This window comes from Gopherus flavomarginatus, chromosome 5 (genome assembly GCF_025201925.1).
Source record: "Gopherus flavomarginatus isolate rGopFla2 chromosome 5, rGopFla2.mat.asm, whole genome shotgun sequence".
Classification (NCBI taxonomy): domain Eukaryota; kingdom Metazoa; phylum Chordata; order Testudines; family Testudinidae; genus Gopherus; species Gopherus flavomarginatus.
In genome coordinates this window covers 5,592,956-5,607,317 of record NC_066621.1, presented here as the reverse complement: position 1 = coordinate 5,607,317, position 14,362 = coordinate 5,592,956, and the positions used below count along the sequence as shown (strand labels likewise).

General features: G+C 53.2%; 1 protein-coding gene across 1 annotated transcript; it reads right to left on the bottom strand.

The window, feature by feature from the left end:
• Positions 1-1,863: 1,863 nt before the first annotated feature.
• LOC127052793 (zinc finger and SCAN domain-containing protein 2-like) lies at positions 1,864-6,574 on the bottom strand. The gene is made up of 3 exons (XM_050956866.1): positions 5,571-6,574; positions 5,017-5,106; positions 1,864-3,817 (listed from the first exon to the last, which is right to left on the bottom strand). The coding sequence occupies exons 1-3, from the start codon at positions 5,821-5,823 to the stop codon at positions 2,676-2,678; spliced, it is 1,485 nt and encodes a 494-aa protein (XP_050812823.1). The 5' UTR covers positions 5,824-6,574; the 3' UTR covers positions 1,864-2,675.
• Positions 6,575-14,362: the final 7,788 nt, after the last annotated feature.

Here is a 14,362-nt window from a genome sequence, read left to right as displayed (position 1 = left end):
TGTTCCAGGTTTCCCTCTTAAGGTTTGTTTGCACTTACAGTGCTTGACCCTCATTGCATGTTTGCCTTGTGGGGAGCTAGCATGGGCCACCTTTGCACCCCTCTGCCTCCTCCACCCTTTAGCTTCCCCCCCCCCCCACAGCTCCACTGGCCTCCACCCCACATCCCTCTGCTCCACGCTCCTGTGCCCCATCCCCCTTCATCCTCCTGCACCCTCCTCTGCCTCCTGATTCTTCTTGCCTCTACCTCCCTCCCAGCACCCCAACTCTGTCCTATAGCCCCTTTCTACCTGCACCCTATGTCCCTCTGCCCATCCCCACACAGCAATTACTGGGGAATAAGCCCCCCCACCCCCTGGCAGGATTCCCAGAACAGAGTTGCTCCTGGGTGCATTAGGCACTGTGGGAAAACCTGCCACATCCTCCTGGGGCATGATGGGAGGCAAGGGCTGAACTCCCACAATTCACTCCTGCCATGAGTATGGCTTACAGCAGGGGTCCCCAATGCGGTTCCCGTGGGAGCCATGGTGCCTGCAGGGGCATCTAAATGCGCCTGCGTACTGGCCGGTGGTGGAGCATCCGCCGAAATGCCGCCAAATTTTGGCGGCATTTCAGCGGCGACGCCTCTCGATGACGCCGCTTGCTGCTGATAAGCAGCGTCATCGAGAGGCGTCGCCCCCAAATTTCTGCGGCATTTCGGCGGCGATGCCTCTCGATGATGCCGCTTGCCACCAACAAGTGACGTCATCGAGAGGCGTCGCTGCTGAAATGCCGCAGAAATTCGGCAGTATTTCGGCGGGTGCTCCACCACCGCCATGGTCCTTCATCTGGTGCCCACCAGACGAAAAAGTTGGGGACCACTGGCATAGGGGTTTAGTGTGCGGGTGGGTTTGCAGCACCCCCTGTTGGGCCCTTGTTCCTAGCAGCACTGGGTGTGTGTGTGCATGTGCTCGCGCGCAATTGGCCATAGGGTTTTAGGCAAGACAGAAGCACAAGTCTGACTGCGCAGACAGACAGTGTGAGGGCTGTATGTTTGGGGCAGCCACTGTGTCTGAATAAACTGGATTCTGCAGCCACAAAAACTGGTCTCAGTCCAGTGAGTGGAGGAAGCACCAGGGGAAAGGCCCCATATCACATTCCCTGCCCCCAAGACAGACAGACAGCTCCTCCCAAACTCTACCATCCCCAATAGCTGCAGCGCTTCATTCAGTGCCCCCGCCCCCCCTCACCACTGCTGGCTGAGTTGTTATTGTTTATTTGAGTTGTGGTGGGGCCTATAGGCCAGGCGCCCATTGTGCTGGGCGCCAGATGAACACAGACCAAAGAGAAAGGGCCTGCTTCCAAGAGCTCATGATCTGTGGGGGCAACATGAACCCTGGCTCAGCTCAGGGGCCCCTCTAGCCAGTATTCCAGCTCTGACAGTGCCCAGAAGCAGTCCGTTCAGAGGGAGGGGCGTGAGGCCTGCAGGGGGCAGTTGTAGGAGGTGCTGGTTTGCTCCCAGTCTGAGTGAGGCGGGGCCAGGAGTGATTAGTGACTGTGAATGTTCTCGCCTCCCACCTGGATGCCGAAGCGCAGCTCCTCTGCAGGTGTGACGCGTTCTCTTTCCATCTGCCCCCAGTCCCTTCACTGAGACATGTTCGGTTCTTGGACTTGGAAAGATCATGTGGCAATGAGTTCCACAGGGCATGGCAAAAGGCATTTCCTTTCACTGGAAATGGGTTGTCTTTGGAAGTGTGGCCCCCAGGATTGGACACAGGATCCAGGAATCGTCTCCCCAGTGCTGCATACAGCGGTAACACGCCTTCTCCACTCTGACTCGGTATTTCCCTGCTCACACAGCCCAGAAGAAAGTTACCCTCTTAACCACAGCGCTGCAGAGTGGAATTGCCTACATCCTTCTCAGGGCCTCTGCCTTCTAGGGTACAGTCCGCATTCTGCTGGTCTGACCTGCATTCCTTTGTCCTAGAACGACGACCTTGCATTTGGCTGTATTAAAAAGCACCTTGTTTGAATTATCTCAACTGACCCCGATTCCTCATAGACTTTAAGGCCACAAGGGACCATCACGATCATCTAGTCTGACCTCCTCCATGTTGCAGGCCACAGAATGTCCCCCATCCACACCTATAACAGGCCCGTAACCGCTGGCTGAGTTACTGAAGTTCTCAAATTATGATTTAAAGACTTCACGAGACAGAGAATCCACCGTTTACTCTAGTTCAAACCTACAAGTGACCCGTGACCCATGCTGTAGAGGAAGGAGAAAAACACCCAGGATCTCTGCCAATCTGACCCAAGGGGGAATTCCCTCCTGAACCCAAATATGGCGAAAAGTTAGACCCAGAGCATAGGGGTGAGATCCATGAGCCAGCTCTGCCCCCATTGTTATTCCCCACCCAGGAACTTTTGTGCCACTAGCAAGCTTTGCCCTGACGTGTGTGATACTCTCCAAGGATAACAAGCAGACTCCACACTTTATTTCACTTAACGCTCCTGCCCCCGCACCCAGCTCCTTACCGTCCCAGTCCCCAACCCCAAACTCTCCATCTAGATGCTAGGTCCCTCCCCTAGAGCTCATCCCCAGCTTCCCAGCGGCCACCCCAATCTGACCCCTGTCCTCTGCTCCTCTTGATCTCCAAGCCGGCTCCGGCCCCCCAAGGGTTAGCTGTGGCCGGCCCTAGCCCGTGTGAGTCCTCTGATGTCTGATCAGGGCCGAACTCTGGCGGAAGTCCTTCCCGCACTGGGTGCATTTGAAAGGCTTCTCCCCAGTGTGGGTTCTCAGGTGGGCGCTGAGGGACGAACTGTGCAGGAAGTTTTTCCCACACTGGCAGCAGCTGTGCGATCTCTGCTGGCTGTGAGTCCTCTGGTGCCTGCCAAGGGCAGCGCGGCACCGGAAGGCTTTCCCGCAAGCTGCGCACCGGTGTGGCATCTTCTCCCCATGGGCGCTACTCTGGTGGTTCAGGAGTTCGGCGCTGGCACCGAAGCCAGCTCCGCAGTCAGGGCACTTGTGGGCCGCAACCCCAGCGTCATGGCCCCTCTGGTGGGCGAGGAGATCGGAGCTGACGCTGAAGGCCTTGCCGCACTGTCCGCACTTGTAGGGCTTGTCTCCAGCGTGCAGCCACTGGTGGATGAGGAAGCCCGCGTTCTGGGTGAAGCCTTTGCCGCACTGGTGGCAGCGGTAGGGTTTCTCACCAGTGTGGGTGCGCCAGTGCACCGTCAGGGTGGAGCTCATGCCAAAGCGCTTGCCGCACACAGTGCACTGGTAGGGGCGCTCCCCGGTGTGGGTGCGGCGGTGGGCCACCAGGTCGGAGCGCTGGGCGAAGGCCTTGCCACAGTCGGGACAGGGGAAGGGGCGCTCGCCGGTGTGGGTGCGCCTGTGCGTGGCAATGTGGGAGCGCCGGGCGAAGCCTTTCCCGCACTGGGGGCAGCGGTGGGGCTTGTGGCCGGCATGGCCACGTAGGTGAGCGGCCAGGTTGGAGGAGTCGGTGAAACCGCGGCCGCAGTCTGGGCAGCGGTAGGGGCGTTCGCCGGTGTGGGTGCCCTGGTGCTTCACTAGGTTGGAGCTGCGGCTGAAGCTCTTGCCGCACTCACCACACTGGAACGGCCGCTCCCCGGTGTGCATGCGCCGGTGCTGCACAAGGTGCGAGCTCCAGACAAACCTCTTCCCGCACTCAGGGCACGTCTTCCGCTCCGCGGTCCCTGCATCCTGTGCTTCATCCAGCTGAACCTCGGCCCCGGGCTGGCCCTCAGACGCCTCGCCCGACAATGCTTCATCCTGCCACGGACTCCCCTCCTTGTCCCTGTGCAGCATCTCAGCACCTATGGGAAGGAAACGGGAGACAATGAACAGCTGGGAGAGGAAAATGCTGGGAGAGAGAGAGAGATCAGTGACTGAGATCAGGACCCTGTCACTCTGGGTGTTGCACAGACAAACAGCGATTGAGATCAGGGGCCCCGTCGCGCAGGGCACTGCACAGACACACAACGACTGAGATGAGGGACCTGTCGCGTCAGGCGCTGCACAACTGTAAGAGGTTGGGATCTTTAAAATACAAAGGCAGAGCACGATCCACTGGCTGGGAGCAGAAGGGAGACAAATTGAGACTGGGAATTAGGGGCTAGTGTTTATCTGGGAGGGAATGAACCATTGGGAGAGCTCCCCTAGGGAGGAGGTGGATTGTCCGTGGAGATGAGGCATCTCTAGCTCAGCCAGGAGTTACTAGACTGGAGGCACAGTGATTCCTGGCCTGGGTTAGGCAGGAGGCTGGGTTGGATGGGCATGATGGGCTCTGCTGTCTCTGACATCTATGAAATTCTAAGACATTATGACATAGAAGGGGCCAGATTCTGTCCTCATTACCAACTTCCTGCCACCAGAGCTGCAAGTGAGATTAAACAGAGCAGGAGTGAAATCTCTCCTCCTGTGTAATCTTTGCTCTCTGCTCTTTGCAGAAGGATGGGAGGCAAAGGGTCAGAGCTGCTGTCAGAAATGAGTCAAGGTCAGTGCAATCCATGCATGCCATGGCCAGGAGGGCGTAATGTGGCTATTACAATGAAAAACTAGTTCCACTACAAAAATGTTCCTTTCGCGGCTTCCAGCCTGAAGCATTTTTCATCGCTTCAAAATTCTTGGACCCAGATTTCCATCACAGTCAGTAGCTACTTCTTTCATCCACTGAAAACCTGGGTGTTTCAAACACACAAAATTCTCTGGGGCCTGACAACCCGCTTCCCAGACAATTTTGCCTGTGGGCAGTGGACTTTTTGAAAGAGGACATTGCCTGATACTTCGTAAAAACCAATGCATTTCAAGAGCCTTGCTGATCCCCACCCCCACCCCCGCCCCACACACAAACCATTAAGAAGCTAGGAGAAAACCTGTCATCTGGAAACCAAGATCTATGGCACAATATTGAATTAACCACGATGGGACAGAACGGGGGCTGTGGCAGGGGGAGCTCACCCCAGCCCCACTGGGATATTTACATGGCTCAGAGAAGCTCTCTGAGTTCTCTCACCTCTATGGACGCCTTGTGACCCATCCGTGTCCTCAGAGCCCTGGAGATCCGGGACACTGGGTGCTTCCATGGGAATCAGGAATCCTGCCCCTGTGCAGAAGAGCAGGGCAAGCGGGAGATTTTCTCCAGGAGCTGAAATTGGTCAACTACTTAAAGTTCTGAGAAAAAAACTCATCTTGAATTATTTTGCCAACAGGGAAGGAGGGGGGAGACACACACAAAAACGATTTCTTTTCTTTCCAAAATTTCCATGAAAAACAGCCCCCTAAATTGCAGCCAGCTCTAGTGACTAGGCTGCAAACAGAAAAGGCTCCTCCCAGCTTCAGGGATGACCTGTTGTTTAGGGCTCCAGGTCACACGTACAGCAAGGAGTGGGGTCTGCACAGGCTCCTGGGAACTAGTCCACACACCAGATGAGCATCTTTCTCACAGTCACTGAGCACCCCAGAGGGTGACTAGATAAACCTCAGTAGAGCAGAGAGAGGCACAACCACTATGAGGTGCTGCCCAAGGCAAGCACTGACCCCCAGCTGCTACCCCCAACTCTAACCTACCAGACCCCGCTCCTCTGCCAGAGCCAGAACCCAGGAGTCCTGCTTCTCTGCAGGCTGATGCGCTCTCCCCAGCACCAGGGGATGCTAGACCGGGCTCCCGGGCCCCCATAGCCCCTTGGTGCAGTGCCGTGTGGAGGGAGAAGGGGAGGCACAATGGGGACTGGGGACTAGGACAGGAGCTGCACAACCAGGAAATGCTGAACAGATTGAGAGAGAGAGAAACACGAGCTTTGCCTCCCAGAGCCAGAGCCATCTAGTGGCTCCGGCTCCAGAACAGACAGGGGCGCGCAGCCCCAGACAGACACAGGCTGAATAAGATGGAGACAGTCAGAGACCTAGCTACTGCTCTGGGATCTCGGGATCAATGCAGGCCCTGGACTTTGGGGCTAAGAAGATTAGCAGCAAAATTTTACCCACAGTGTTTAAATTGGCACCATTAGATTTCACAGTCAACAGACCCCCGCCCCCCCTGAGATGAACAGACACTTTTCAGCCCTCGCGCAGTGATGGTCTCAGACTCTCTGCAGACGCAGGCAGCTGTCACTGCCGTGGCTACGCCACAGTTTATATTCCAAGTGTTTCATTCAGAACCCTAACTGCTAGGGACTGAGTTTCCTCGTTAAAGGAAGCTGAGCTGCTGGATCAAAGAAGGGGGCCTTCTGCTGCAAATACTGAGCCAGGCCATCACAGAATACAATGAGATGTGCTGCAGAATAGAAGCCAGGAGTCCAGACTCCCAGCCCCTCCCTCTGTGCTAACCCACTACCCTCCACCCCCTTCCCAGCTTGCAGAGCTCAGGAGCCCCTTTGCTGCTCTAACCTTCCCTTGTGTGTGAGGTTGCGTGTGTGTGTGTGCACATCTCACCTGGCTTTCCCAGCTTTTGCTGGATATCTCCTCAGGGGATCCGGAGCTGTGGATTGGGTCCCATCCTCCTCCATGTGAGCTGGAATTGGATGGGTCAGACAGAGTGGGGCTGAGCTAAGGAGAGAGCAGGGGCCCGAGCTGAGCAGGGGAGCAGATCCGTGCCAGATCCAGAGGGGCCAGAGGAGCAGCCCAGGAAGCAGGTCAGTGCTGGGAGCAGAGTCGCAGAAGCAGCCCACAGAGCCAAAGACATGGCTCAGGGAGGGCAGATCCTGTGCTGGGAGCAGGGCTGCAGCCACAGAGCCAGAGAAGCAGCCCAGGGGGCTGGAGGCAGAGCATCAGCATCAGTGCTGAGGCCGAGGGGAGCTGGAGCTGGGGCTGGAGCAGTCTGGAGCCCAGTGCAGTGAGCACCTGGGGCCAGCCAAGGGGGTGACCCTGGGCAAAGGGCCCAGCGCAAAAAGACACCCCCAGCCAAGGGTCCTTGCAGGCCAGACTGGGAGGGGGCTCTTAACGCGACGGGTGGCTGATGCTGGGAAGAAGGGTCCCACCATCCAAAGCCCGGAGGTGTATGGCCACCACCAGAGCAAGTGTCCAACCCACAGCTTCCCTGCAGCACAGCCAGGGCCTGAGACGGAGGCCTGGGACCAACAAGGAACAGACTGAAAAGTGCCTTGCTGTCCAGAGACACTGTTTGTAATGTTCCCTGCCACGGAGCAGGGTTATGTGTTTTCCTGTAACCTTTCCCATTTTTCCTTATTCTTTTTTAAATTAATTGTTGATTAAATAAATTGTATTTGCTTTAAACTGTATGTAATGATCAGTGGTCAGGGAGGTGCCCAGTGCAGAGAGAGCACCCTGGAGTGGGGACACCCTAACCCCTGTCCTAGGTGACCACAGCAGGGTTGGGGGTTGAGCCCCCCAGGAATCCTGGGCCCAGCCTTGTTGGGGTTACAAGGACTCTGCCACACAAGAGAATGGAAGGGGATCCCTCAAGGGCAGGGAGGCGTCTGGATAAAGGAAGTGGGAGCAAGGACTCAGATCCTTTCGCTAGCCCATTTCATCCGGGTAGTGCAGAAGCCAGAAAGTTCCCCACAATAGCAGGACCATTCCCCCGCTTACACACATATACCAAGTCAGTCTGTGTGGGTGCAAGGGGAAAAACAAAACCGCTTGCAAGAGGCCACTTCAGACTAACATTTGCGAGTGAGTGTGCGAACTATCACCCTAAATGTGAGCGTGCTTCCCGCTCAGTGAGGATGAATGTGACATTAAGGCACTGAACAAACTCTAAATGCACAATCAGCCTTTATAGAACAGGACCCTGACTGCATCAGTAACTACACTGTGGGGCAGGGTGGCCTATGGTGCGAAGTGCAGAGTGCACCAAAGTGTTGTGCTGTAACTGCCCTGTGTGGACACTGCTGGAGCAAGCTAGAACTACATTCAAACAGGACTAGTTACATTTAGTTTGCACCAGCAGTGTCCACATGGAGTGGGCGCGGGGAGGCAATTGGAGCACAAATCTTTGGTGCACTCTGCAATTCACTCCCCTTAGTCCAGCATAGACAAGCCCTTAGTTAACAACATGTGAGCAGCACAAAGTCACTCAATTATAATTCCAGTGTCATCATGTCTATTTCACGGCATATTAACTTTGGTGGTTGGTTTTGGTTCCACTTTTTCGTGCTGAATCGCAGCTTCCTTCCTTGTCAGTGGAGTTGAGAGCAAACCATCACATCGGCCTTAGACCATCCTGAGGGCACAGCCAGCCTCTGTACTGTTGCGCACAGCAAGGCCCCACTGCGCTGGATACCGTACTAACAGTGAACAATGGGCACTGCCCCAAGAGCTCAAGCTAATGGAGAAGATAAAGTGTTAGCTAGTAAGTGACTAATTAGCAAATGAGAAGACGCAAGCCACCAGCAATTGTACTGGTTACACTGAAGGGAGGAACTCTACCTGAGAGTGTGTTATAAGTAAGGCTACGTTTTAGACATGGGTATTTTTAGTAAAAGTCATGGACAGGTCATAGGCAGTAAACAAAAATTCACTGCCCGAGACCTGTCCATGACTTTTACTATATATCCCTAACTAAAACTTGGGCCATGGGGCCACAGGTGCTCCGATAGGGGGAGCAGTCCAGGGCTGCTGTGGGTGTTTGGGGGGTGGCCCAGGACCCCCATTGGTGCTGGGGGGAGGCTTGAAGGCTCCCTACCTGGCTCCATGTCCCTTCAGCTCCTAGGGAGAGGGGCAGCTGGGGGGGATTCACGCTTTGCTCCCACCACCGGGAATGGGGAAATGCAGCCAATGGGAACTTTGGGGGAGGTATCCACAGGGAAGGGCAACGCGCGGAGCCCTCTGCCCCCTATCCCTCAGGGGCCACAGGGACATGGTGCCAGCCACTTCCTGGAGTGGCGCAGGGCCAGGGCAGGCAGGCAGGGAACCTGCCCTGGCCCTGCTGCACGCTGCTGGCACCCAGAAGCCACTCCAGGTAAGCAGCGTCAGGCCAGAGCCCACACCTTCAACCCCTCCTGCACCCCAACCCCCTGCCCTGAGCTCCATGCTGCACCCCAATCCCCTGCCACACCCCACACTCCTTCCTGCACCCCAACCCCCACCCTGAGCCCCCTGCCACACCCTGCACCCCAACCCCCTGCCCTGAGCCCTTTCCTGCACACCACACCCCCTTCCACACCCTGCACTCCCTCCCACACCCCAACCCCCTGTCCCAGCCCTACATTCATGGCCCTGCATGCAATTTCCTTACCCTGATGTGGCCTTCAGGCCAAAAAGTTTGCCCTCCCCTGATGTACAGTATTAAAAATGGACCACCAAAGGGAAGTGTTATCAGCCCAACCTCCTTTAATACTATGATACTGTAAACAATCTCCCAAAATAAATAAGTGCTGGGGCACGTGTCATTCTATTCACAGTTGATTGTGCTCTGTGCGTTAGGAACACAAATACTGAGGTGGCAGAAGAGAGAATCAATGTGTTAGGAGAGACCTCTGACTGGGGAAATACGTGGGGCTTCATGTTCTCCATTGCTAACACCAAAGAACTGGTCTTTCCAGAAAGAAACGTTGCAAAGGAATGTAAACGGTATCTGTATGTAGAACAAACAGATATAGTTACAAGGTTCAAATTCTTAGTGTTAATATTTATACTAAATTACTTTAGAAAGGTCATAAAATCTATGTTAAAGATCAATGTGCAGGGAGGATTAACCTGCTTTAAAGTCTTGCTGGAGAGCAGATAAGAAAACACTGCTTGTGGCCTACAGGGCTTTAATCAGACCAGTTACTGACTTGGCTGCCAAACTTTTGGGTTAGCATCAAAATCAGAACTTAAAGAATTGTATTTAATACAAGCCCAGGCACTACAAATCGTGAGCAGTGCATTTATTACACCACCTGTGTGCACTACAGATAGCTTCTAGTGAAATGCCAGCTACGCTACAAACTACTGGCCCTAACTTTCTGGGCCAAAGTTAATAGGAACTGCAACGATGAAAGTGCCAAGCGAAATATGAGGCTTGTTGGGAATCTGATAGGTGAACTATATAGCACTCTGGTGGGGTGGTTGCCCCACACAGGGAGAAGAAGGGGTTAAAAGCAGCACCAGGGAGGCTGTGCAGAAACCACTAACCAGGAAAAGGCTTATTGAGCCCACCAATAGGGGGAAGGTTTGCCAGAGCAGCCAATCAGGGCTGGTGAGGGCCATATATAAAGGACTGTTCAGCAGAACAGAGGGCAAACTCTCTCTGGAAGGCAAGTGTGGAGGACTGGGTGCCTGAAGAAGTGCCATAGATAGAGAAGTGCTGGGCAGGGGCAGCAGAGTGTGAGGGTGAGCTGCTGGCTAAACTGCCAGGCTGGGGCCTTGCTACCAGGGCTGAGAGGGTGCTAGGGCTATGGGGGAAGAGACCCAGGGAAAATAGGCAGTAGGTTGGAGAGGGCAATAGGTGGCTGCTGGCTATAGGGTCCCAGGGTTGGGACCCAGAGTAGTGGGCAGGCCTGGATGGTCCCCCACACTTGCACCCCACTTGCCAATGAGGAGAATGGCCTGTATCCAGACTGCAGTTTGCACCTGAGGTGAGGGGCTGAACCTTGGACTGCAGCTGGCCATTGAGGCAAGTGGTGGGACTAAGGACTGCTGGTCCCACAGAAGAAGGGAGATACTGGGGTGGGGGCACAGCTGGAGGACCATACCTAGAAGAGAATGGTGCTGTTTGGGGAGCAATGTGGGTCTAAAGAGTGGAGACAGCAGTGATGACAGGTGTGACACCACTAGCTGAAGGTGGACTGGAAGGGCTGAGAGCTAATTCCCAGGATGGCCAGCAGGAGGCACCATGGTGGTGAATCGTGCCCCATTACAAACACACGATGTTAGAACTCCACATGCAGGAGTTGAAAGACAAGGAAAACCTGAATGAAGTCAAAACTTTTAGTCATGGGAAAATTAGTTAGGGATGGAAAGCTGCATGCCCAAATGTGGATTTAGATTTATTTTATAAATTTGAGGGTAAAAAAGAGAGAGCAGGTATTGAAAATGAAGTGTACCGGTCTATAGATGAGGAGTGGAGTCAGTTTTGTCAAATGTATTGTAACCATTCTGCCAGGTGGAGCCAGCAACAACCAGGGCCAGGTTCAACATCTAGGGGTTCTTTTCTGTTGATACAACTTAGAACTGGCTTGAGCTCCCACCCAGTAACCTAGGAAAATTATACACCACCCCTGGGTGCCTCTGAGAGGCAATACTTCCCCCCTCACAAGCACAGAGTCTAAGTGTAGAAAATAAACTTTTAATAAAAAGAGAGGAGTGACTTGGTGTTAATTTGGGAAGACACTGCAAACAGGGTTCATAAACTTAAACCGTGAGTAAAAGACCCATCCCCAAATAAGCTGGACAGTGCCCTTTCCCCCTCAGGTTCTTAAGTCCAGCAACCCAAAAGTCCCTTTAATGTGCCCGTGCCTTCTCTGCACCCCACTCACAGTTGCTGCCCTTGTCAGCACAGATCTAGAGTTCAGAAGTGCATCTGTAGAGTTCACCTCCTGCCCTGGGTGGAGGGGGGGATAAGGAGGCACCTTACTTGCTCTGCTGCTTGGACACTAGCTTGCTGCCCCTCTCTCTAGGGCCCTGCTGGCTGCATCTCTCTGTGCCCTGCTGGCCACTCACTGTGCCACCTGGCTGCCCTGCCAGCTGCTGCTCCTTGCACTTGACTGCCCTGCCAGGTCTGGTTCCTCTCCAGTGCCCATCCCACCAGCCACGGTTCCTTGCTGCATCACCAGCTGATTTGTCAGTCACCTTCTGCTGCTACCAGCCTCTCTGCTGTGACCTCTGCGCATGAGTCTCTTAGTAATTTTTAGCTCTTAAGAGGCTGGGCAGAAACACAATCCTACCACAACTGATTTCAGCTCTGATTGAGCATTTAAAATAACAGAGAGGCTCCTAATAAACCCTATTTAGCTCTTTCTTTGAAGAGTGGAGGGAAACAAGTTAAACCAGTCCAGGACGTTTGGAGGAAGTTCCACATCTCCTAGCTAGGACACCTATCCCCACCACTCTTACGTCTATGAGGCTCTGGTATTTGAGCCCCTGGCTTGATGAGGTCCTTTCAGCTGAGGGTGATGCCCCTCATTTGGGACACGTTAAGTACAGTTCTGCTCCCCTTTATTCACAATAATGCCAACATTGGTAACAACATTTCACTACCCCTCTATTACTACTGAGATGAGTTGTAACCCAACACCAGCCAAAGTTGATCACTTTGAGCAACACACTGCTCTGTCTGCTGGCTGTCTAAGCAGAGTAGGTGTGCTCATGTAAATACAGTTTGCTCTTGCAGTCTCTCCCTCTCCCAGGTAGCTGCCAGGGAAGAATTCAGCAGACCCTGCTTACATATATACAGGTGGGTCCAAAAAAGAAAAAAACAGGAAGATTAGGGATGACGTATTGTACACCAACATTGGGAATTAGTGCATCCAAAAGAATATCTGATTATGTAGCTGTCGTGACAGCTGAACCAGTAGCAATAATGCTAGCATTCAGCTGGATCTGGGATGGACGCCCAGCAGCAGCATCATTTTTTGATTCAATCTCAGGCGTTATGGGGATAAAAAAGGGTGTCTCAATATGTAGAAGTGATTTAAGCAACAAAATTATATTTCTAACAACAGAGTAACTACAAATGGGGATACAGGCAGCATTAGCTTGGATCCCAGTGCTTATTGGGATAACAGGGAACAAAATGGCTAACAAAGCAGCTAAAAACGCTGTGAGAAATGGAAGGATTAACACAGAAATGCCCTTGAGTAAGTAGGAATTCAAAAGCCTAGTACAGAAAAATGTAAAGGGAAAACGGCAAAAAAAAAATTGCACTAATGGAAAAAAAGGAAGCTGATTATCTGAACTGAGCCCCAGAGCGGAGGATTACGACATACTTCAGGACTGGACAGGATGCACGCAGGAAGTGCTTTTGTTTAGAGTATTAACATTGTGGCTCAAACTAAAATCTTTTTCAGATGAAGAGACACAAAGACGGACTCTGTGTGCCCTGTAAGGCAGAAGAAACATGCAATCACCTTTTATGGGTATGTCAGAGCTCTGAGAAAGGGAAAAGCTTTGTGAGGTGCCTCTGCCCCACCCCATTCTTACTCCTATAATCCTTGCCCCCTTCCCACTGTGCTACTATCCTCCCCCACATCGGTGCCTATACACCCTCCAGAACCTAACCCTCCCCCAGCTCATCTTCCCTTCCCCCCTCTGCTGACCCCCCAGCAGTTCCTATGTCGTCCCCCACCCACTCTCTGGCTCCTGCAACTCTGTCTCCCAGGTGTTCCCCCCATTCCTCCAGCCTCTGCATCCCAAGTCAGGTTGCTTCATGCTACTCATGCCTGTCTTATATAGCACTTTTCATCAGGAGATCTCAAAGCACTGCCCACCCAATATTTAGTGTATTTATCCTCACAGCCCAGTGCCGTTATCCTCATTGTGCCAATGGGAACTGAGGCAGAGACAGGTTAAGTGATTTGGCCAAGTTATACAGGAAGTGCATAGCAGAGCAGGCATGTGAACCTGGGTTTCCTATGGCCTAAGCCAGTGCCCGAGGCCCTGTGGTGGGGCACCAGCAGCAGGGGTATGTCCCTTCGGTGTTCCCCAATCACTCTGCTCTCAGTTCTGGGGCCCAAGGAGGCAACAGCCCAGAGCAGTAATTGCAGAGGAAGTCTGGCTCAGCCCCTGCAGCCCTAGCCTGGAGCACAGAATCATAGAAATGTAGGGCTGGAAGGGACCTTGATAGATCAAAGTCCATCCCCTGCACTCAGGCAGGGTTAAGACCTAGACCATCTCTGTCTAACATGTCCTTAAAAACCTCCATTTACAGGGATTCCACAACCTCCCGAGGGAACCTGTTCCAGTGCCTAATTATCCATAGAATTAGGAAGTTTTTCCTGAATCCCCCTTGCTGCAAACCAAGCCGATCCCTTCCTGTCCTACTCTGAGTGGGCATGGAGAACGGTTGACCCCTGTCCTCGTTATCATAACCTTTGATATATTTGAAGGCTGTTATCTTATCCACTCTCAGCTTTCTATACTCTAGACCAAACAAGTCCTGTTCTTTCAACCTCCCCTCACAGGCCAGGTTTTCTAAACCTCTGATCATTTTTGTTGCTCTCCTCTGGACTCTCAACAATGTGGTCCACATATTTCCTAATGTGTGGTGCCAAGAACCGGACACAGTGCTCCAGCTGAGGCCTCACCAGTGCTGAGAAGAGAAGAACAATTACCTCCCATCTTACATACAACACTGCTGTTAATACGCCCCAAAATGACATGCCTTTTCCGCAATAGCATCGCACTGTTGACCTGTAGTCAACTCGTGATCCGCTGTAACCTCTAGATCAGAGGTCGGCAACCTTTCAGAAGTGGTGTGC

Bases quoted from the DNA above. Each gene is read 5' to 3' on its own strand.
- LOC127052793 (XM_050956866.1), bottom strand. From the start codon at position 5,823: ATGGCTCTGGCTCTGGGAGGCAAAGCTCGTGTTTCTCTCTCTCTCAAT. The intron at 5,107-5,570 runs GTAGGTTAGAGT...TCTTCTGCACAG, and splicing joins TGGCAGAGGAGCGGGGTCTG to GGGCAGGATTCCTGATTCCC. The intron at 3,818-5,016 runs GTGAGAGAACTC...TCCTTCCCATAG, and splicing joins GTCACAAGGCGTCCATAGAG to GTGCTGAGATGCTGCACAGG.